The sequence below is a fragment of the Triturus cristatus genome, chromosome 6 (genome assembly GCF_964204655.1).
Source record: "Triturus cristatus chromosome 6, aTriCri1.1, whole genome shotgun sequence".
Taxonomy (NCBI): Eukaryota; Metazoa; Chordata; class Amphibia; order Caudata; family Salamandridae; genus Triturus; species Triturus cristatus.
Window position 1 is genome coordinate 1,834,780,199 of NC_140589.1, and position 24,913 is coordinate 1,834,805,111.

Consider the following 24,913-nt stretch of genomic DNA (forward strand, 5'->3'; position numbering starts at 1 on the left):
AATTGATAACCTGGAACTCTGATGGTCTACGTATGGTTGGCCTCTAGCCTCACAAAAAGGGCCGGTGTCTATGCCGTGATAACAAGTTATTTATTACACGATACAGGCATTGGTTGTGAAGAACTTTATCTATTAATAGAGGTAGTTATTTGGAATTTCATATTTATTTATGTGGTATAAGATAGAGTTTCCGCAAGGCGGAGGAGGTACAGGTAGGTGAGGTGATGGGGATTGGAAGATGGTGCAAACTTTGCTTAAGCAAATCTTATTAATGTTGTGCTGAAAGGACCAAGCTAAGATTTACCATGTTGCTGGGGGTGCCCAAGAGTTAAGCAATGGGGCAACACTAACCTGTAAGAGATGAAATGATCTACTTGTGGGCCTTGTAGACTTTATTGAGCTCTTGAAGGAAGGGCAATGTTCTTTGGTGTGGAGAGGCAGGGTTGTAATGAAAAGGAGCAGGGAGCTTAAATACTCTGACAAGGACCCTGTGCATTGAGGGCTAGTGAGAGACTCAGATGTTTTGGGATGTGGGATGCAGAGAGTGAAAATGCTGATGACAGATGCAGGTCATGTATTGCTTGTAACCAAGAAGAGGACTTGAAAAACAGAGCAGTGGCAGATTGTGGTGGTGTAGAGTCAAATTCTATGTTGATCATTAAGTGACACCGGTCTTCAGCAAGCTCTTCATTGTTCACATTTTAGAGGCACTTGTATGGATTTATGTGGTAGGGGTTGCACATCTCCAATAACCAGGGGTATATTTTGGGGCATCCTATTTTACCAGATGAAGCCTACTGGATAAAAGTCATACCTTTATCGTTTCTCTTGGTTTGAGGAGTTCCTTCGTTAATTGGACATAGTTTGAAGCCTTTCTTTCCCTGGCTAATGCTAATACATATGTTTGAAAAAGAGTATGCTAACATTTTGGGCACATCTTTGAAAAATATTGGAATCCCAAATGTTCACTGATTAAAGCAACCTAACAAGGGTCCTCAGATTCTAAAGTCTTTTTAGGGTTCCGGATATTTGGTATTTAATACAAAGGAAATATCTGTTACCCCCACCCCCCCAAAAAAAGAAAATTGCACCGCCTAGACTCTGAAAAACAAAGCTGAATTGTTTGATTCCGTGTACTGTCATTCTGCCCCCCGTAAAACAGAGCAGCTACCAATGGTCACCACGGGGGGGCTGTGTTCACAAAGTATAAGCTGGACAAGCTCTGATAATAGATCAAAAATAATCTGCCGTAATCCAGATGATTCTTCGAACACACTTCTTATTAGTGTTTCTTTCTCAAGCATAGGCCACCCACCCAGACATGATCTGATCCTTGGCCACAACTAGAATATTGAATGGTTATTTTTGGTGGTGTTGAGACACAGCCTCATCATCCTTGTCCCACCGGGCAGTTCTTTGCCCGCTTCAGCCGAGGATGATCTAGAGTCCGGGTATCTCCACGCTGGCACTAACCAATCTAATACCCAATCACTCCATCCCTTCTACCCAGCATTACCACCTGGTAGACGGAGCAGGATATTGAATCATACGTAATTTCTCCTTCAATTTCTTATGTTGTTGCAAAATTTACATTACAGGAACAGACAATGTCTTTTAAAAACTTGATAGATGGAAAATGCTTGAATATTTTAACCTTTTAATGATACTCTACATATGTTTTTTGCAGGGGTAATTGTTCACCTATGCACACTTTTTTCATAGTAGATGATTTCAGAAACATTAAGCACAATGGATGTTATGTATGAAATCTATTTAGTATAGGGGCCCCATCAGAGTTTTCTCCTGGTGCTGATAGCCCTGTTATCTTTTCAGAGGCAGTTAAATGTTTCTATCATGGCCACAATAAGCACCCCTGACATTAAAGCCTCAGCCATGTATGCCAGAGAGATAAATAGACATCTAGATTTGATTGGACTCGCAGCGTGTGATATACAAATGTGTTATTCATTCACTTATACATTCAGGAAGTAAGCCTTGAACATGTTCCAGATACATTTGATGTCTATCAGGGGATTAGATTTGCATCGTTTGCTTATGTATCTCCTGCATCCATTCATTCCTTTATATAGCAAGTCATGAAGGGCATGCAGAGAAATCCGGTGCCTAATTTGGAATTAGATTCATTGGGGGTGGTGTATACAAACACCACATCCATTATTTAATTAATTCACATTGCATGTCATTGAAATGTTGTAAATGGAGTTGGTGGCCAACCAGTGATCCTATTTGCTATGCGAGCCATAGCAGTACCCATTCAAGCACCGAGCTTAGCGGAGTTGTTTCCTAAAGTAGTCTAACTTTATAGATTTCCTGGCTGGCTGAAACAAGCACTTGTGTAAAGACCTGTTGAAGATGTTCATGGAATGGGGTTCTATTCTTTGTAATATTTGATTTACTAGACTCAGATTTCATATATGGCAGTGCTGAATTTAGGAATTAAAGATTGGACCCAGCAAGAGTGTATAAACTATTATATGTAATAAGACACCAAGCTTTCTTCAATGCATAATTTGAAATCATAAGCATTGTAAAGCCACACTGTTAAAGCACTTTGTTTGCATTGTGAAGAGTCACTTTTATATTTCCTGAAGGAGGTGGGTATGATTAACCTTTCTCCACCAAAACCCTACATCAGTGTTCTTTCAAAAGATGTCTCACGATCACACAATTATCACGATGTAAGAAAAGAATGTGTCCAATGATTTCCGGTTGGGCTGATTTAGCGATTAGAAGTTTGTTTTCTTCCCATGTCTATGCTAATAGAGGGGTTAGCCTCTTTTGATATTGACTTTCTTCAGAGGAACCCCTTGACCACTGGTTGAAATGATCTGGGCCTTTTCAGAGTACCCAAAGCTTCCAGCATGCTGCTGAGTTCAGCATTCAGAAGGTCCCAAACAAGATGCGTAGGATGGAGCATGGCTCCCACTGGCCACAGTAGGAACCCAGACTGTGCTGCTTCTTTATCGAATCCCTTTCCTTTTAATACTCACTGTTTTAAACAAGGGCGAGTCTGTGAAATTCCTGTCGTTCCTCGCTCCTTTAGACAGGCCATACATTCCCTGTTGAAGAAGGGTACCAGGTTCTTTTAAGGTCCGATTCTAAGCTGTTCAAGCCATCATTGGACGACAGCTCATTCCTGCTTCACTTCCAAAAGGCAGGATTTTAGTTTCCCTTTCTTTATTTTGAAGCTCAGTACTGATCTGTGTTCTCTCAACCTTTAGTTAAATGCCATTCCTTTGCAAGATTATGAAACCATGCTCTGTTAGTTTTGTGACTGGTTTGTGCTTGGCCAGATGTTATTTTTTTTTTGTAATATTCATGTAATAATTGTACTTCTTACACTCAGTAGTGTTTCACACAGGCGTCCTGTGTGAGCTGACTGGCAGATCGCAGGGCTCTTATTGTTTCTCTGAATAGTCTTTCCGCTAAAGGTATAAATGGACAATGTGTCTTGACGTGAAGCTCAGGCAGATGACCTTCACCCGTGGCCCGGCTCTGACAGCGAGGCCCTGGCCTTTATGTAGATTGGGGATGCGACATCCCCTTTTTAAGACGCATATCAGGGAAGGGCAGCATTGTGGACCTTTTGGTACTATATTGAGCTGGTAGTGCCAGGATTGCGTGGAGGGCACTATCCTTATCAATGCTTGTATGGGATACCCATACATTCAGTTGCATGGGCCCTCAGCTCACCCACATCAGTGTTGAATTAGAGGAATGGTACTTCTCTGAGGGAGGAGCGGAGCACATCAGCAGGTCCTTCCTGTTTGTACTTACTCAGGACTTTGAAATTCGCTTTAAAGAGCCGTCTTTTACATGCTTAAAGCTCTAGTTGTAACCTGGTGCTCGTTACTGCGTCACCCTGGTTCATGTACATTAAAGTTTATCGACTACATTTTGCGCTGACAAGTAATGGTAAAAGATGTTGGGGGTTGCTTTTCAGTGTATACATTTTCCAAGACACATTGAAAAGTAATATTTAATCCTAATTTTATCAAGTCGTATTCAGTATTTTCTTATGGTTTGGATAGGGGGATTGTTAACGCCCCTTCGATCTTGGACTTCACGGAAAGGGTGTTTGGATAAACTTAGGGGTCCTGCTTCCTGTTCAGGGTTCACACACAGTTCAGGGGTACACATGCTGTTAAGATGCTTATAGGAAGTTTCACAAGTGACTGTTCACAACATTGCTTTTCTGGTTTGCTGCTATTGTCATCTGTAGGTTAACAGCAGCCTAGACCTCTGAACCGACTGCATATTTTCTTGGCAATGCTCCAAAATGTATGTGCAACAAAGGGTTATCTGCATTATTTGTGAACTCCCATCTTTTTCCCTACTTTAGCTCATTACAAAACAGTCATCTCTGCCGAGTCCACTGTTTGCATACCACATTCGGTGATACAGGAGTCATACATTGACCCTCCCTCTCCTTTTCACTTTTGGGAAGGCAGAGCAACAAATATTAACACTTCCTCCCTCATCTCCCTTGGAAGTGACTTGTTCTAATTATTACGTGACACATTGAGGTTGTGCACAGCTACAGAGAAGCAGTAAATACAGTCTATATGGTAAAATGTACAGCTCAAAGACATACACTTGAATGTTGTTGGATAAAAAAGAAAAGCCAATTTCCACTCAGCTCCAAGAGAACATTGGTTAACCCTCGACTATATGATTACCAATTTGGTTCCAGTTCTCGCTGCAGCATGAAGCACGCTACCTTTCACTTCGCATACAACGGCCTCCTGACGACAGATGACGATGACCCCTAACTCTTAGTATTGCTGGACCTCTCAGCTGCCTTCGGCACATTCGACCATCCAACTCTTTTCCACACTCTGGAGTCTCAAATGTGATTCACTGGCAGCGCCCTTCACTGGTTCGTCCCTGTCTTTCTAACCAACACCAGTATTTTCTCATGTTCTTTCCCATGCACAGAAGATCGTTCTTACCTGGCGAGCCCCCAGGGTTCTATACAGCCGCCCGTCTTCTTAAACCTCTACATGGAGCCTCTCGATAACATCATCAAGACCCAACAATATGCTGATGACACATGATAAACAACACTACCTGTAAGTCTAATCTGCTTATGACACCCAAATTCTAGAACAGTGCCTGCAAGTCCTCTAGTTCTGGATTTTTAGTGATTACCTGATGCTCAAATCTACCAAGACAGAATTTCTGTTATTTGACAAGAACAAGCAAGAATTAGTACAAACTTGGTTCAATTACATGAACCTTCACAGCTTCTAAACCCAACTTTTACCGAATGCCAAGTCACCTGGATTCACCCTGGACACCAAACTGATCGTCAAGGAACACATTCAGACCCTCGTACTCCTAAATCTGGATGGTGGTAACACCCTCTTCCATGGCTTCTGAGACTTCACATTTTCATCCCTTCATGGCCTCCTACACAACACGTCTGGTCTCATCCAGGACCAGAAGACTTATGATCACATTGCTACTGTCTTGGTGGAACTCCATTGGCTCCCCTTGCCAACCCACACCATCTTCATAAGAAACTGCATTGTCTACAAAACAGTTACGACAGTCACCCTGCTTATCTTGCGAGCAAGGTCACCCTCTCTGGTGGTTCTCTGCATACACGCAGCCAGGACAGTATCAGCCTAGAAACTAAGAAGGGTGAAAAACTGAAATAACAAGGCATCTTCCATCTGTGCACTCAGGATATCTGATTTACCCACATCCACCAGGGTTGCCTCAATGCTACTCCGATTTAGGAAAGAGTTGAAGACTCCCCTCTTAAAAGAATACTACATCATAATAAAGCAGCTATCCAGTAACCAGCTACTTCACCTATAACTAGTTTACTTTATGGCTGCCTTTAACCCTGTGCAGCGCTCCTTTTCCTTTTCGGCTAGGTTCTCATTATACACATACCACATATATAATAGATAAAGACTGTGAAAATATAAACTGTGCAGTAATATTGCTTGACAAAACTGTTGCCTTGTTAAAGTAAAATCTCAGTCAAAATTAATTCCCACTTAATATTGTATTGAATCTCATCACAATTAGAATTTCAGTCGAGCATGCTCCTCTTCAGGTGCTTTTTGGTGATTGCTATAGGTGGATAACATTGTATGGCCAATACTCATGCTGCATATATTGCGTTCTCTATATTTTTATGGCCAACCCTTTAGTGGGTGTCATAACTTTTATTTAAGACTGCTTGTGTAACAATAAGAACTACAATTCCAGCAGACAGGACAACTGTTGTAGGCTAACTAGAGACATGCACCACCTACAGGAGTTGTCAGTAGGCGCATAAATCATACAAGTTATTATTAAGCAAGGACCAGACGATCCCACTTGGATTCTGATCTGCTAGACTACACACTGGTCTCTTGATGGGATCATGACCCGACTGAGCGATCTTAGCAGCTCTAAACTGCTGGTGTTCAGCATTCTTCATTATAGAAATATAGATGACCATGAAAACTTGGACTGTCTTGCCTAACCTTGACTACATTTGCTGAGTGCCATTCTGGCCCTACTTCATTAGGTTTTACCTACTGTGTCGGGCTGTGCCTGGGGCTCAGGAATATAACTTGTCTTCAGGGCCTTTTACAAACAGTATGGCCTTATCAGTGGTCTATTATTTTCTAGTAAAGACCTGCTTAGATGGATAACCATATGTCCATTCAAGGGCATTTGCAGACCTTGTACAGTAATACGGAGAGACAAGTAACACAGGGACAGTTGTGCAAACGTACACATTGTCCCAAACTCTTATTCAGTCTGGAAAAAACAGGCAGATCGGTGAGCAGAAAATGTAGGCACTCACCCACAAACATTTGAGCATACATGGCCTAATTTACAAAGTTTTTGTGAGTAGTTGCAAATTACTCTTAGGTTTCCCTGAGTAACGTATGGTTATTCATGGGAAAAAAAGCTTTGTGAATTTGGCCCGAAATGCATGTACAACGTAGGTGGTGGATGTGGGCATATTGACTTTAATATAACTCTCTTTTTTCCTGTATTAGAAATTTGCCTGATGTTTCTGCAGAGGATTTCGAAAAAGTGGATCTTTCCCAATACAAGTGGATCCATTGGGAGGTCAGTGTCTACGTCATTGGCCCACAAGGGATTGTATGACTTAGAACAGTAAGAGGTGTTGTATGTTTTTGCTCATAAGAACCATGCACAGAGAAAACTGTTAAATTGACAGAACTCAGCCTCACATGCACCACAGAATATTTCAGCATAGCAGAAGGATAACTACTATTCATTCAAATCCTAAATGTTCCAAAATGCCTTAAAAATCTAATCTTGCGCCTATCGCCTCGGACCCCCTATACCGACATTTTGTGGTCTTCTTGCTGGTGCCTTACACCTCTTGATTGGAGGTCCCCTCGGGTGACCGTGTTCACATGGGGGGCAAAGGGGGTCCCGAGGGCCGCAAGACCAAGGCTTCCCTCCGCGGGGGGGCAGTCCAGAGCAATAACATGGACCGTTACACCCAGGGCAGGGGGCCCTCTGGCGCTGCTGGCCTCCCCTCGGATACTGCGGAAGGAGGCGCGACCGCCACTACGGAACTATCCTTGCAGGACATTATGGGCGCCATTGATGGCATCAGGGAAACCATCGCGACGCAATATGAGGCCCTGGCCCGTAAGATTGACACTGTCGCGATCGATGTCACCCTGATCCGGGCCGACCTCTCCAAAACTAACGAGAAGGTCCAGGCTCTCGACGCACGGACCTCCACCCTCGGTGCGGATGTGTCGGATCTGCGGGCCGCGCTTGGAGACATTCGGGTGGTTAACGACCATATGGCCCGGCGGCTTGAGGACTTCGAGGGACGGGCCCGACGCAACAACATCCGCGTCATAGGTGTACCGGAGTCCTCTGACGGCCGCCCGGTTGACCTCGTGGTCGAGGAACTTATCCTGAAACAGTTGTCCTCGGCTGGCCTAAGTAAGTTCTTTGCCGTGGAGCGGGCCCATCGAGTTCCGGGCGGTCGGCCACGGCCGGGGGCCCCCCCGAGGCCTATCGTGGCCAAACTGTTCTACTACAGGGACCGCGACGCTATTCTTCAGGCCTCACGGACCCACGGCCCGGTTCGCCATGAGAACTCGACCATCAATTTTTACCCGGACTTCACGCAACTGGTCCAGAAACAACGGATGGGATTCCAAGGGGTGAAGCGTCGTCTCCGTGAACTGGGCCTAAAGTATTCGATGCTCTACCCTGCAAAACTCCGAGTGGAACATGGGGATCGGACAGCCTTTTTTGATTCTCCTGTGGCTGCAAGTGACTGGCTGGACTCTCTGCCGGACGGAGGTGGCCGTCCCGGACCCTCTGCGGGCACCGCAGGTGATGGGTCCCCTTTAGAATGACTTTTGGTCCTTGATTTTGCCTTTTTGCACAGTACAATCGGGTCTTATTTCATTTGCATATTGTGTTTTACCAGGACCAGTGAGGGGGGCGGGCGGGGACGGGTCCCTTACCTCCTCGGGGTTCTTTTCGTAGAATGGGGTTAGTGGGGCGACAGGCACACTGCAAGTTGGGGGGGTTTTTTGGCCCGCAGGGGTGCAGGGTGGGGGGAGTTGGTCCTGGGGTGGGGTTGGGGGGGAGGAGGGTTTGTTTTGCTGTGTGTTTTTTGTTTACAGGGCGAGGTACTGATTTTTGTCCACATTTGGGAACTGTGCTGCAGGCTGGGGGACCCTTGATCTATTGGGGGGGATGGGGGGGGACGGGTTGAGGCTTATGTCATGGAACGTCAATGGGTTGGGGGACCGTATCAAGCGGGGTGTAGTACTGCAATATTTGCGTCGTCTGACTCCTGATGTGGTGTTTCTCCAGGAGACGCATCTGGTGGGCAATGTTTGTCATGCAATGAACAGGGGGGGATACCGCCTCGTGGCCCATTCTGGTTTCACAACTGGTTCCAGGGGGGTGGGCATTCTGCTGCGAACCTCACTTCCGGTGGAGATCACTAAGATAGTCTCGGATGACAGAGGGCGCTATGTGTGTTTGATTGGGAGGTGGGAGGGGCAGCCCCTTGCCCTGGTTTCAGTTTACGTCCCCCCGGGCCTCCAGAACTCCACCTTCACTGACTTGGGTCGAATGCTGCTTGACCTTCCGGACGGCCTCCTGCTCATGGGCGGGGACTTTAATTCTGTGGTTTCGGGTGAACTGGATCGTCACCCACCAAGGACCCTCCCCGCTGCCCAGGCATGGCTGGGTGGGATGCTGGAGACCTTCGGCCTGGTGGATAGTTGGAGATTGATGCATCCGACCCAATGTCAATTCACCTTTCACTCGGGGGCGCATGGGAGTCTCTCTAGGTTAGACTACTTCCTTATGCCCGCGGCGCAGACTGGTCGGATTCGAGAGGTCAGGCACCTGGCGCGGGGTATCTCCGACCATTCTCCGCTGTGGCTTGTTTTTGACACCGGGCCGCGGTCTGCAGGACGGATCGCTCCCATTAACCCATGGTACCTGCGAGACCCTATGACTCGTGACAGCCTGGTTAAGGCTATGGACCAATACTTCCTGGATAACGAGGGGTCGGTGTCTTCTGCAATGTCCCTGTGGGAAGCCTTTAAAACCGTGATCCGCGGACACGCCCTTTCCCAGATAGTGGTGGCTAAGAGGGTCAAGAGTGAGGCAGTGGTGAGGCTGGAGACTGACATCTTGGGGCTGGAGTCGGCCTTGGAGGCGAATGTTACTCCGGACGGGCTCCATGCCCTCAGCCTGAAACAGTTTGAATATAGGTCCCTGGTCACTGACGCGGCCAAAACTATGTATAGGGAGCAGCAGGGTCGACTGTACGATGCCGGGGACAAGGCGGGAAAGTTGATCGCGTGGCTGGATAGGAAGGAGAGAGTGAATCGTGTGGTCCCGGAGTTGCGTGCTGCGGATGGTGTGTGTGTGACGGAGCCTGGCGAGATTGTGGAATGTTTTGCCGACCACCTCCGGGCTGTGTACTCCCCAGTGACTGACAGGGATGAGGACGACTCTCGCCTTCTACTGAGGGATATCGCCTTGCCCTGCCTGTCCGTTGAGGACCGTGAGCGGCTGGACGCCCCCTTGTCGGTGGATGAAATAGCGACCGCGATCCGCTCCCTTCGCTCGGGCAAGGCTATGGGTCCCAACGGTCTGCCCATTGAGCTATATAAATTGCGCCCTGACAAGCTTGCGCCCTTCCTCAGTCGCATGTTCCGTGAGTCTCTGGCGGCGGGTTCCCTCCCGGCCGATCAGCGTTTGGCCACGATAGTCGTTATCCCCAAGGAGGACAAGCCGCGAGATTGCTGTACTTCTTACCGGCCTATTTCACTGCTAAATGCGGAGCCTAAGATCCTGGCGAAAGTCCTTGCCAATCGTCTGTTGAGCGTCGTGTGCGATCTGATTCATCCGGACCAATGCGGATTCATCCCGCATCGTAACACCGCTCTTAACTTGCGGCGTCTTCATGGCGCCCTTGCCAGGGCGGAGCTCCTCTCCGAACCGGCCGTGCTGGTTTCTTTGGATGCCACGATGGCTTTTGACACCATCGAGTGGCCATTCCTCTGGGCTGTCTTGGCTAAATTTGGCTTTGGGGAAGGGTTTATTGGCTGGGTGAAGCTTCTGTACACGGGGCCCATGGCTCAGGTGGTGGTGAACGGGCGGGTCTCGCGGCCCTTTGCCCTCGGCAGGGGCACGAGGCAGGGATGCCCGTTGTCCCCTTTGCTCTTCGCTCTCGCCCTGGAGCCACTCGCGGCTTGGCTCCGCTGGGAGCCCTCGCTTCAAGGGATCCGGTGGGCCCCGGGCTTTGAAGATCGGGTTTCGCTGTATGCGGACGATATTCTCCTATATCTCACCTCACCGCGGCAGTCGCTCAACGTCCTCTTTGACGTTCTGACTTCCTTTGGGAATAATTCGGGTCTCACGATCAATTGGTCTAAATCCTGCGTCTATCCGATCTCCGGTGGTCCTCCACTCCTACCGCCTCGGCTTCCGATCCAGGTATCACTGAGCGGCTTTAAGTACCTGGGGATATACGTTTCGCTGGACCCGGTGGCTCGCTATGAGCTGAATCTCCTGCGACCGCTTCGGCGATTGCGAGAGGATACGGCCCGGTGGTGCAGGCTGCCCCTGTCCCCGCTGGGTCGGGCCGCGCTGTTCAAAATGATGTCCCTTCCCAGGTTCCTCTATGCACTCCAGAATTCCTTCGACGTCATCCCAGTGGCCTACTTTCGGGAGGTAGAGAGCCTGCAGAGGAGACTGGTGTGGGACGGGCGGGCGCGTATTGCTCTTGCTAAGCTTACTCTCCCCTGGTACGACGGGGGCATCGCGCTTCCCGACATTCGCAGGTATTATTGGGCCGCGCAGCTTTCGGCCATCAACCATGCCACGTATGCGCCTGGCCTGAACCCGGCGTATGAGATGGACAAGTTCCTGCTTCCCGGCGGGGACTATAACAGGGCGCTGTACTCCCGCTCGGCTGGCCGGACCCTTACGGGTCCTACTAAGATTGCTGTGCGGACCTGGAGGGCCGCCACTGCTGCCACGGGCTGGGGTGAGCGACTGACATGTGCTACTCCTTTGTTTGCCTCCGATCGCCTGGGGAGCCTCTGGACTACGAAGGGGTTTGACCAGTGGGACACGATTGGCATCAGCAAAGTGGGAGACCTGTGGCATAAGGGCGCGGTTAAGACTTTCGCGGCTCTTCAGGCCGAATATGAGCTTACGGATAGGGAGTTCTTCCGCTATGCCCAGGTTCGACACGCCCTGCTCTCGGTCTTTGGAGAGGGGACCACGATCCCGGTTTCCTCGCCCCTCGAGGACCGCATACTTGACGGACATGTCCCGGACAGCACTATTTCTTTAATTTATAAGAAACTGATTAATCATCGGGCTGACCTCTTGGTGCGCCTTCGGGAGGCGTGGACGGGGGATGGGGTGGAATTGGACGACGAGGACTGGCAGTCTGCACTGTCGTCCCCCAAAGAGGTCGCCATTCCGGCCCGTCTCCGGTTGGTACAGCTTAAGATTCTTCACCGGGTGTATGTGACGGGTCCTCGCTTGGTCTCGATGGGATATTCCGACGATGGGCTCTGTAAGCGGGGTTGTGGGCTCAGTGCCACCTTTCTCCATATCCTGTGGGAGTGCCGCGAGGTGGCGGACTACTGGCGCCGGGTACATACGGTTATGGGACAGGTCACTGGGGTTGTGCTGCTGCCGGAGGTGCGTCGTTGTGTTCTGAATGTGTGGGAGCCCAATGATTATAGCGCGGCTCAGACTCGGTGGGCGGCCCTGGGGAACATGATTGCCAAGAGAGATATAGCGCAGCTTTGGGGTGCCCAGCGGCCGCCCACCGTGTCAGTATGGAAGGAGAATATGGACTGGTGTATGTTCAGGGAGAAGACTGTGTATGTTGCCCGTGGTAAGCCGGGGGCATGGGGCAGAATCTGGGGGCAATGGAATGCTTATCGCGGGGGTATCTGTACGCCCCCCCTGGTGGACACCGATATCGCCATGTCCCCCTGACCCTTGACGGTTCCGGGCACCTTTTGGAATGACTATATATTGACGTTCAGTTCCCTTGGCCCCCCCCCCCCCGTCCCCAGCCTCCCGGTACTCCTTCCTGTCGTGTGCTGCTTAATGGTCTGACCTGGAGTTCCCCGGAGGAAGCCTGCCCTGCACCGTTTGTCTTTATGCCTCGCCTTTTGTTTTTCTTTTAGTTTTCTGTGTTTGTTTGATCTAAGTCTCCTGTGCCTCTAGAACTATCCGGACTCACTACGGGGCCGACCCCCGGGAACCGACTGCAGCTTTGATAAATGTATATTTCTTTCTGTACTTAGCGGCCGGCCCTGGTGATTGTAGGCCCGTGCTTGTAATCGACTTATTGTTCAATAAAACTTTTAAAACACAAAAAAAAAAAAAAAAAAAAATCTAATCTTAACACCACTGTTGCCCGTGAACAAAGTATTTCGGTAACCGAGTTTCATCAGGGTGCGAGAGGGGGATGGTGGTTCCTTGCCAAAATACTATAACAAAATGATGAAATCAGTTCCAGCAAAACACATTTCGAATGTGTGTGAGCAGGTATTTCGATGTTGGTTAGAAAAGTATTCCAGCCATTTGTTTTTTGTTTGACTGGTGCTTGGGAGTTGATCTGATAGTTGGCACACGCCTTCTCCTAGGTAAGGAAGTATTTTGTTATTTATCAACAGTGTATTCAGATTGTCATGTGCGAGGGTCTGTGTTGAACAGGTTCTGGTCGTCTTTCCCCCATGATCAGGATTGGTTCTTTGATTCTAGAAATGCCAGCTTATATAGTGTTTCAAGTTACCAGAGCTCCCATTATCTGCCTTAGAGAACACTTCAGCATCAGCATCAGAGGTGAGATTGTCATGCACTTTTAAGGTCAAGAATATCTTACTACCTGATCTGTTTAAGTAGGTAAGGAGCTGTAGCACATTTGTTAAGTCTTGTGGAAATTTGCCCCATGCACCCTCTCGTATTTATTAACGATGCCGCTTATATTGGAAGCGCTTTGACTGCGTTGGTGTGTCTGCACTCATGTCACCCTGAGGGGTGTCTGCGGGCCGTGAGGTGCTTCAGGCATGAAGGTCATCAGGGGGACTGCGGAATTTAGCACTTGGCAGTGGATGTCAAGCTTGTGTTTCTTCTTTGTGTGCCCATGGGTTTCAGGAAGGAGGTCTTATACAAGCCTTATAAAGTGGCATTTACAAGGTTGTGTGTTCATAAAGTTGTATCCGAGGCTCCCAATCAAACATAGTCTTTTCCTGTGACGTCAGTTCCTTTGCAAATCATAAATAAGGAGGCATTTCCAGTTGATGGGTCCATTACAACTCATTTGTTCCCTTATTTTATGTCATGTCCCCACTTTCTTGTCAGTGATCTTTGCTTCAATGTGTTGGAACCTCATTTGGATCTACTTCTAGATATTCCAGTTTGGCTTTCTCCATTTCCATGTCAGGGGTGTTCGGTGCCTTGCTAATAACCCCAGTGTTAATTGTCATCCTTAATAAAGAGTCAGAAGATTGCCAAGGAGGTATTTCTAATACCTGTTGCAATTTTTCCCCCTAACTGGAGCCCTCTTAAGAAGGCACTTGACACTGTTGATTCTGGACTTGAATAGCATTTGAATAGTTTTACTATCTGTGCATGCGAGGTACACATATAGAAATAATCTGTCTCTGAGGATGAACATAATCGGTCTGCTTGTTGGGCATCCTATAAATCTAATATTGGATGTATAGTTCATGATCATTTTCAGGCATGAAACCCCCAGTTTCTAAACCATGCTAACCTCAGTGGTGTAGGTTTGTGGCTAGAGAGCAACAATGCATTCACAAAGTGTGTTATGTTAGTAGTGGTGAGATTACAGTTTATTAACTTGCCTTTGAAAGAAAGTACAGCATTAAGGTTAGTTGTCTGGGGTGAGCAGGCCAGTACCCACCCAACTGCGTGGATTGCATCAACTGTGAGAAATGTACAGCCTCAACATGAGAGAATTAGAGACTGTCCCAGACAAGTAGGTCCCTAGGATTTGGAGTTAATGGTGGCCGGCTCTACAAAATCCTCGCTTTCTGAGCTGTCACGTTTCAAATTCTCTCTGGTTCTGTTCTTCAAAGCTGTAGATTCACAGTGAATGCACCTCAAGTGAGCGGATCCTGTTCTTTAAGGTTGTATGATAATTTGTGAGTACCATTAAATTGGATAATATTACCATCTGTTATTTAAAGAATTAGAAATTGCAGACTTGTGGTATGAATCATTGTCTAAAACCTTTCCATTATCATGATCACCTCTATCATCTAATAAAATTCCTAACCTCATGGCTTGTGAATTCTTAATATTATACCCGTTGAGTGGGCTGTTGGATTGTTCCTAAAAAGTAGGTTATTCCATTGGATGAGCATGAATTTTCTTTCGAGATGAAGGAGTTATGAGTTTGGGTTTCTTAGGTGAATAAGTACTCCTCTTTCTTGTTACATTATTTGAAGAGTCTGTCTTACAAATGCATATTGTCTCGGCTCCTTAGTTGCAGCAGTACGTTCACAAAGCGTTCTCTGGTTACTACCACACAAGGGCATTTGAATCTCTAGTCACTTGAACCCCACCCTCGAATCCCAGTGTCCGAACTGTTAAAGTCTTAGGCATATCAGACCAAAGAACCATAACTAGAGTCCATGAAATACGAATGGCCTTACCTGCGTGTGGATACACATCACCATGTCACTGGGATTTGCAATAGAATAAACTTCTAAACACGTAGCATGCCTGTTTGCCGTCTACTTCAGCCCAGTTGCATTAACGAATGCTTTCCTTTATGACTGAAGGGGAGGAATGCTGACGAGCAGGTGAAGATGATTCAAAGGGTGGACGCTTACAACAAAACCCTGCCAGAAGGCCAGAAAATCTCCACCTCTGTGGAGATCGAGAAAGAGAGAGAGGACCTCTATCAGCTTTTCGGATATGGAGACTTTGTAAGTGGCAACCCAAACACATTTGTATACCATGATGAAGGATGGTTAATTGGTTGTATAAGATGAGATCTGACCAGCATTAAAATAAGTGTCTAGATGTGATTATTTTCTCCATATGGTCTTACTGAGGTTATGCGCCTTTTCTTATCCAAAATGTAACATTCTTTCCCACTGCATAGATATTGCTTGATTTATGGCCAGTAACCAAAGGTTGGGTGATCGTAATCAGACTGTTCCACATGCTGTTGCATCCGTGGTTTATGGTATTTTTTTTATCTGCACGGCGGTGACATATTTGGAATCACAGAAGTAGGTCTAAATCCATATATAATCTGCCTTTGTGCTTCTACTACAAATGTTCCCCATTATTATTATTATTATTATTATTGGCATTTGTAGAGCGCGCGGCTACCTCCAACGGAGGTGTCCCGGCGCTAGCAGCAGAGCATGACAGCAAAACGCAAAGGTGCCAAGAGGGTCTAGGCCCGATCAAACAACCATGTTTTCAGGTTTTTCCTGAAGACACGTTCTGAAGGGGATTTACGCAGATGTTCCGGCATGGAGTTCCATAGCATGGTTGTTCTTACCGAGAACGACCTGCCGCCCATCCTAGATTTCTTGAAATGGGGGATTACCAGTAATTCCTGATAATTCGAGCGAAGGGTTCTGCCTTGATGGTATTTCTGGAGTCTTTTCTTGAGATATATAGGGCCTGAGTCTCGAGAAGCTCTGAAGGCCAAGGTTAAAGCCTTGAATTCGATGCGTCTCTTTACCGGTAGCCAATGAAGGCTCCGGAGGTGTGGTGAGATGTGATGGCGGAATGGAACATTCCTAATCAGTCTTGCTGCTGCGTTTTGTATAATCTGCAGCTTTCTAACAAGGTACTCAGACATGCCCAGATACAAACTGTTCGCATAGTCAAGTTGGGAGATGACCAGAGCATGAACAACGGACTTTCTGCAGCTGATCGGTATTAGCTTCAGGAATCTTCTCAGGGTTTTTAGCTTCCAAAAACAGCTGGCAGAAACCTGGCTAATCTGGGCTTTTCCTGACAAAGAGGCATCGAATTTGAATCCCAAATTCCTTACCGAGGTTGCTGGGACCGGAGGAGGGTTTAGCGCTGCAGGCCACCAAAGTTTTGGGTTGGGGGGGGAAGGTTGGTTGAAAAAGAGCACCTCAGTTTTATCTGTATTTAGCTTCATACAGTTATCATTCATCCAAGAGGCAACTTTCTGAAGGCAGCTTCTGAAATTCGTAAATGCAGCCTCGGAGTGTTCCCTAAAGGAGAACACAAGCTGCGTGTCGTCCGCATAAGAGATGACTTTCACCCCCAGATGTTCGATTATAGGGGCCAAAGGGGCAAGATATATATTAAAGAGGGAAGGACTCAAGGCTGAGCCCTGAGGCACTCCAGATGTCAAAGGGGTGGGAGAGGGTACATATGGGTGCAAAAGCACTTTTTGGGAACGCCCCTCCAAGAAGGAGCGGAACCATCTCTGGGTGGTACCCATCACTCCAAGCGCGGCGAGTCTATCTAGGAGGATCTGGTGCGACACCGTGTCGAATGCTGCCGATAAATCCAGCAGCACCAACATCGCACAGTTCCCTTGGTCCATCGTCTCCCTGACTGTTTCCGCCACTTCAAGTAAGGCCGTCTCGGTGCTGTAGCCTGTCCTAAAGCCCGACTGTGAGTCGTGGAGGAGTTTATGTGACTCCAGGAATGCAGCCAACTGTGTTTGAACTTCCTTCTCTAGTATTTTAGCAGGGACAGAAAGGAGTGAGATGGGCCTGAAGTTTTTTAAGTCTGCTGGGTCAGCGTCCTTTTTCTTCAAAATTGGCTGGACGAACGCTGTTTTCCAGTTAGTGGGATAAATACCTCCTTTCAAGGAGGAATTCCAAATAGGGTTAAGTACCGGGTTCAGCCATGGGGCTAGGATTTTAAAAAACTTAGAAGGACAGGGGTCGGCTAGAGAGCCAGATTTAACTTTAGAAAGTTCAGACAGGGAGATGTCTGGGCTGAAAGGGTGGAATTCACTCCAGATCTCCGTGGGGAGAGTGGTAGGCAAGATCTCAGCCGGAGGCCTAGGAGTGGGGTTTTTTAGGAAAAGCTGCGTAAATGGTCTGAATTTTTGTTTGGAAGAAGGTGGCCAGATCCTCACATAAGTGCAGAGAGGGTGCGATCGAACTTTTCAGGACTTGTGGTTTTACAAAATCTTTCACAATTTTAAAGACTTCTTTAGAGGAATTATCCGATGCCATAATTAGATCTGCGAAATAGTCCTTCAGTGCTTTTCGCTTTAGTTTATGGAACCTTTTTTGAGCCATTCTGTAGGTCTCTTTTGCCACTGCCTCATACTTTTTCCGCCAGAGCCGTTCAAGCCTCTTGCACAGGCTTTTCTCCCGCTTAAGTTCTAACGAGAACCAGGGGGCTGTGGGCTTTTTCCTAGCAGGTTTTGTGATATTGATGGGGGCTACTTTGTCAAGAGCCGCCGTGAACCAAGCATCAAAGACCGAGATGTCTTGATCGGGTTGACCTGTTAGAGGCGGAAGTGTATTTTGAAGTTCGAGACCCATGGGCTCGGGGAGAACCTTCCTCCAGTTTCTTCTTGCCTCAGGCTCCAAACTGGACCCACTGGGCGTCATCTGGCCAGTTAACGTGAAAGGGACCAGAAAATGGTCAGTCCAAGGCAAAGGGAGAGGGTCCTTTACACTGAGGGAGAGGTCATTTGAGAAAATCAAGTCAAGTGTGTGGCCTGCAACATGCGTAGGGGAGGGGACCCTCTGAGTCAAGTTGAGACCTAGGAGAGTATCTGTAAGAGTTACAGCCGAAGGGCAATTAGACTTGTCCATATGAACATTGAAGTCTCCAAGGACAAAAAAATTGGTGTATTTTAAGGAGAGAACAGCAATAGTATCAAACAACTCCTGCCAGTGCGAGGGAGTAGAGTCAGGGGGTCGGTAGACAAGTAAGCCCGCATATGAAAGAGTAGAGGTGACTCTGATACAAAAGGACATGGCCTCGATAGGGCCTGCCAACTTGATAATTTTTGATGAAATTTCCCATTTCTTCCTGAGAATCACCGCTAGTCCCCCCCCACGTTTGGAGTTTGGCCGATTGGCTATTGCCATCCTATAGCCCTCCGGGATTGCCAGGCAAAGATCAGGATTGGAGCTATCTTGTAGCCAAGTTTCCGTCAGAAACATAATGTCCCAAGAATTCGTTTTTAAGTTGAGCCATATGTCATCTCTGTGTTTAGGTAAAGATCTACAGTTAATCATACAAGCCTGTAGTATCACAGGTGATTGAACGAAAGCTATAGAGGATGCTGCCCCCATCCTACCACAACTCTTGACCCCATTGTTGGAAAGCTTCTCCAAGCGGAAGGGACAGGAATCACAACAATCCTTTGATTGTTCAAAATTCCTCCCCCACCCTGATACATCCATGCAGGAGGGCGTCGGACAGCCTTTTTGAGCGAAGCTGAGGAGTTCATTACGTAGCCAGATGATTCTCGGAGCTTGGAGTTCCTCTCCAGCAGCGTGGCCAGCGCTAGTCGCTGAACGAGCGCGGACGGGCGCAGACGGGCTTGCCTTTGGCGCGCCTTCGGCGCACCATCGGCGCGCCCACTGCACGCGTCCGCTGCGCGGTCGCTTAGGCATGGTACTAATATGCAGTGTCCAGCCCCCGGAACTGCGCGAGGGAGGAGGGGGGAGGAGCCACGTCCTTCCGCAACAATCGGCACAACAGCCGTGGCGGAACGGGGACGGGCTCAAAGGGTCAGGTAGGTGCAAAGTTCGCTATAATTCACCCCAAGTAGTTGCTGCCACAGTACAAAGGCGAAAAGTATAAGCGCTTTCCCCACAGATTAAAACAAGGTTTCACCAGGGTTAAAAACAAAGGTTTTACCAACGTTTAAAACACAATATAAAAGCACATCACAAACTTTACCGGCGCTACAAGCACCCAGCGTCTAGCGTTCGTGCTGCTAGCTGCGGCGCGTGAGTCCTCAGTTTGCTGCCAATATAGATTGTCCAGCCCCCGGAACTGCGCGAGGGAGGAGGGGGGAGGAGCCACGTCCCTCCGCAACAATCGGCACAACAGCCGTGGCGGAACGGGGACGGGCTCAAAGGGTCAGGTAGGTGCAAAGTTCGCTATAATTCACCCCAAGTAGTTGCTGCCACAGTACAAAGGCTAAAAGTATAAGAGCTTTCCCCACAGATTAAAACAAGGTTTCACCAGGGTTAAAAACAAAGGTTTTACCAACGTTTAAAACACAATATAAAAGCACATCACAAACTTTACCGGCGCTACAAGCACCCAGCGTCTAGCGTTCGTGCTGCTAGCTGCGGCGCGTGAGTCCTCAGTTTGCTGCCAATATAGAGTGTCCAGCCCCCGGAACTGCGCGAGGGAGGAGGGGGGAGGAGCCACGTCCCTCCGCAACAATCGGCACAACAGCCGTGGCGGAACGGGGACGGGCTCAAAGGGTCAGGTAGGTGCAAACTTTACCGGCGCTACAAGCACCCAGCGTCTAGCGTTCGTGCTGCTAGACACATAACACTGGCCTCAAGCGTCTAGGCTCTAACAGCAAGTTGTCTTCCTGTTCCCTAATGTTTCTAAAGTTGGTAATATTGAAGATTTGGAGAATTAGGTTGCAGTCCCCCCCCTTCCCCCCCCCCCCCCCCCCCCCCCCCAAAACTCAGAGGGGTGTTGTTGAGTAAGGGTGTCCAAAGCCGGGCTAGATTTATCGCTGATTTTCAGGACTGCGACATATGGTGCAATTGCATTTATTGAATCTAAATTGGGTGCCAGGGGTCAAGCCCTTCTTGATCTACATAGGACAACCATACTCCAGAGAGAACTTCTGGCTCCGGTTAACATTAAGACTGCCAGCTGACCCTGCACTAGCGAAATCACAGCAGATGCAGAACGTGTGATTTGATTTTATTTATTGACCTTTCAGCCTTACTTCCATAAAAGTACAACAATCATGTTGTAAAAGGCATGCACAATTGAAGACAGTTTGGTTTAAATTAAGGTAAAAAGTGCAATGAAATATAATTAAAAGATTTTTTGCCAGTTTGTTTTCACTTATTTTTGGCCCTTTTTGGAAACGTCGTCCTCATCTGCAAAAGCCAGGCCTATGAGCACAAGTCTGGCTCCTTTTATTCTAGGTTATTTTGCTTTGCTGACTCTTTCTGTAATTGTCATTGACTGTAGTACTTGTTCGTTTGAATTGTGATCAAGCTATCCTGACAACACACTCGGAAAAGCTTTGCTGTCGCCTTACTCCAATGACCGCTCTTCTCATCTGTGGATCTCTTCTGTTTCCATAGACTTCCTTGTATTGTGGATAGAGCAGGAGAAAGAACTTCTGGATTCGAACTTGCCCCTCTGGAGCATTTGCCTTTCCATGTTCTCCTTGACGAGAAGAACATTGCCGTGGATAAAGTGTGCCTTTGTTTAAAGTTTTAACTGGAATCCACACATATTGGTGTGCAAAAGTTGGCACGTAGACTTCTTGAAATGCCAAATTGACTCGTTTTTAAAGTTATTTCCGCTTTCATGTTCCAGAGAGATTGTTTTGCCTCATCGTCTTGAGGAGTGCAGTTATACTCTGTGGCATATCTCCAGTGCTGGTACATACAACTAAGGGTCAGGCTTTAATTCCTTGCAAACTTATGAGAACGTTTACTTTTTCTGGTGCACAAATTGCATTGTACTCCTCAGTGTTGGTGGTCTTAGACTTGAGGCTCCAGCGTCTGTGACGTGTAGCAGGCTCCTGCCCTGCTCTGCAACAGAACGGAATCCATGTAGGGAGAGAGAGTTTCTCTGCTTCCTAAAGAAACAGCTGATTGCTTTCCCCAATGCTGCTTCAGTCGCAGAGATTTGAATGTGATGTTTCCAGGTTGGAGTGTTCACCATCTGAAATCCTAGGTTTGACTTCTTCCATCCCCTTCTTCTGTAATGTCTGCTGGCCACCCGGCGGTGTGGTTACTTCATATTCACATTTCATAGGTTTTTTAAGAATGCTTAGGCATAGGGTGTACTGCATGATAACGTTGTGTTGGGAGGGTGAAATGTCTACTCACTTGAGATAGCACATTGGATAAGAAGAACACACTCCGGAGTAGTTCAAATGCTCAGATACTGTATTTTGAGGACTATTTATTGATCCATTTTCTCTAACTCTAGGCAGGTGACGTAGCACCAGAATGTGTGCTTCCCATGCCGTGACGTAGAGGAGCTCATCTTTACCCCTGAAAGTGAGGCCTTGTTTGCATTTCCAGATTCCAGGCTTGAGCTGTTCTTTCAGCCCTGCAGCACATTGTGTGTTGTTCTGTGCATGCACATTGGATTGCGAATAGATTCTGCAATCCTATTTTCATAGAACTGTACATGAAATGAATGTAGTGGGTTTACAGTCCTGTTGTTTATGTGTCCTGATGAAGGCCCGTTTAGCGTGGTTGAGATGGCGAGTCTCATAAACGGGTCGCACACGAGTGCTGATGTTGTAGATGCCAATATGTCTTCACTCATGAATCCCCCTCTAGGTGCAGAGGTTTCAGGGTAATGGAGCATGGTCTGTGCTTCTTACTATTGCCACTACTTCTGGTGTGTTGCATGAAAAGGAAAGTGTGTGTGTGTTTGTGTTTAATGAAACCTCCTCATGTTCTTCATTTCTCACCGCAGGTGTTTGTGAGCAAGGATGTGGCAAAGCACTTCGGGTTTCATTCTGCTCCGGAGGCACTCAGAGGGCTGTATGGCCGCGTGAGAAAAGGGTAAGGAAGACCCATCCATTCGACTCAGTCTGTGGTGTCAGTGGACATGACTTGAGTGGATACCTTTGCTGTTTTTGGGATCTCTGTTCTTCCTACTTATGATATTGTTCTGGTGGTTGAAGGGTTCAGAGCTGCTGTGATGAGCTTCTTCAGTTTGTTATCCACAACTGGGTGATCAAATGGAGACCTGGGATGAACACTTGACAGTGAAATGTCTCGCACTCGTGGTATCAAAGGCGAAGATTGTTATGAAGCTGACATATTTACTTTGTTAGTTGAAATCCTGTTAGATGTTTTGTTTCTGAAGCAGCATAAATGTCTTCAATGTGTTTGTTAAAATAAAGCATTTTCGCTAACAAGGAGAAGGGCGCAGAGTTGGGGCAAAAAGTGAAGGTTGTGTGTCCTTAATTGACTCTCAGACTTAGTAGAACTTTTGATTCGAAATAGGACAGAGGATTGAAAGAGAACTCCTAGGTAGATCGTGCTCACCATTGCTGAAATATGTGAAACGGCTATGTATAAATTAGTTTAACATTTCTGTAAAAATAAGTTCTTAGATTTCGATTTTAACACTTTAGTCTGTACCATATCTTGTAACTGTAACAATGTCTCCAGCATGGGTATTACAAGTGTCACATCAAATGCACCTTTCTTTCTCGTTGGACTGGTCCTGCTTCCATCAGAAATGTAAGAAGACCGCAAAGAGTGGCTTTGTGCAATCTTGACAGCATGGAAAAGCTTGCAGAAATTAATTGACATATTGAGACATAAAGAAAGAGCAATAAAACCCTTCAAAATCACCAACAGAGAAAATTACGGTTTTTGGTCCATCTGTGAATGAAGACTTTTGTACTGCATCGGGTCGATAATGCATGCATTTGTTTTGTGTGAGCAGAGCCCACCTAATCTGTGCCTGGGCGGAGAAAGGAGCCGATGCCCTTGGTCCAGATGGAACATTAATTCACACGGACGCCTTCCCTCCTGATGTCATTGTGGACACACTAGGAGCCGGTGATACCTTTAATGCATCTGTGATATTCGCCCTCTCTACGGGTATGTAGCTCTCAAGTCCTTGAGCAGCTTTGTTTCACCCCCTTCTGCCCAGCCTGTCCTCATTGTTGTAGGAAACCTGACTTTGAGAAACCTATTCCTAATCTCTGCTGAGCTACCCGTCTTAACCTCTCAACTTGAGAAGGGGCTAAATTGCTAACCCTGGGTCTCAGAGCCTTGGATTCCAAGCCCTATTTTTGATGTTTGAACATAGAAAAATAGAAAATCGCTCTACCTTTCTGCGCCCATAATGTAAGCAGTTATAGTGTTAATTAAAACTTTAAAAATCCGCTTTCTCTGGTCTCCTTAAGCAACACAACAATCAGTTGCAATAGAGACCAGACCTTCCCTTCCTCTATATTGTTAAACAATACACCCATTGCAAGTGTGTGGAAACGCTTTGCATAAGCGGTAGTCGTTATTCCTTGTGCCAGTTTCTTCCACAAGATATCACCTTGGCAAATGATGGGACATTAGTATTTGCACCATTTCCCTTTTCTCAGCCTCAACCTGTAGCATCCCCTAAAAATGGTGGTTTGGGCGGTCCTGATGTTGTGCTTCTGTAGTGCATTTCATACTTCTCCCTATGTTGCTTTTAGGTAAGAGTGTTCAGGAAGCGCTGACCTTCGGCTGCCAGATTGCAGGCAAGAAGTGTGGGATCCAAGGATATGATGGGATTGTGTGACGTCAGCATCTCGTCTCTAAAAAGTGAAAAGAATAGACCTGGACTTCATGACTTGAGGAAGAAGTGGCCATGAAACCGCTGTCCTCTGTGTAGGTCATATGTGAACCTGGTAGCCAGAAAAACTGCTGTACATCCAGACCTATCCTGGACATCAAGGTCAGTGAAGAGAAACAGCATCTGTCCAGAGTGTCGGGCATTCGTTAAAAGATCGCCCACCTCCGGGACACTCTAACACACTTGCATATCTTGAAAGACCATGGATGGTTTGTCTCTGTGCTGCAACATTTGCCAAATCTGTGACATGTTAACACTGGTTCCAGCTCCTTTTTGAGTACATCCCTGTCATGGAGCAACAGAAAACAGTACAATACCATGGATGTGTTAGTAGTGTTTGGAAATGCACAATTATGTGCAGGGTTTTGTTTGTATAAATTAACAACCACATCAAATGCAAGCAACTCTTTTCCTCTATTGCCTTACTCTGTATAACCTCACAAAGCCAGACTTAATGTAAAAATAAAAGTAAAAACCATTACATGTTTGTCACATTCCTGCTATTTTGCCCTCAATTACCTTCAGGCTTCCACCTGTTCCTCAACATCTTCCAGTGCTTCTTGGGTGCTCGTTGGTCATTAGGCTATTATGTTCCCCAATTGACTACCCAAAAGAAATGCATCCTTTTTATTGGTCCAGAATTTTTTTTGTAATATTTTAGGAATCTTTGTTATACAATGTGACATGTTCAGAAGCTTCATTAGTGCATGAAGTATGACTCCATTTATTTGTGATTACTTATGTTTAGGAGAAAGCATTAACCTAGTAGATAAATATGTGCAGATGACTCAACTGCTGAAAGCAGCTAGGTAGAACAGCTCGCACCTCCCACACCATCCCTTAATCATACATT

The 24,913-nt window shown here is 46.9% G+C and overlaps 1 protein-coding gene across 6 annotated transcripts in view; it reads left to right on the top strand.

Annotated features, from left to right (window-relative positions):
- The window catches only part of KHK (ketohexokinase), an 88,017-nt gene extending 63,476 nt beyond the window's left edge, over nt 1–24,541 (top strand). For all 6 annotated transcript variants that reach the window (XM_085613254.1, XM_085613253.1, XM_085613256.1 and 3 more), the window contains 5 exons: nt 7,032–7,104; nt 15,345–15,491; nt 22,183–22,271; nt 23,167–23,324; nt 23,921–24,541. In XM_085613254.1, the coding sequence (XP_085469380.1) occupies nt 7,032–7,104; nt 15,345–15,491; nt 22,183–22,271; nt 23,167–23,324; nt 23,921–24,006 (553 nt within the window). In that variant the 3' untranslated portion in view covers nt 24,007–24,541. The remainder of the gene's footprint in view (nt 1–7,031; nt 7,105–15,344; nt 15,492–22,182; nt 22,272–23,166; nt 23,325–23,920) is intronic.
- Nucleotides 24,542–24,913: the final 372 nt, after the last annotated feature.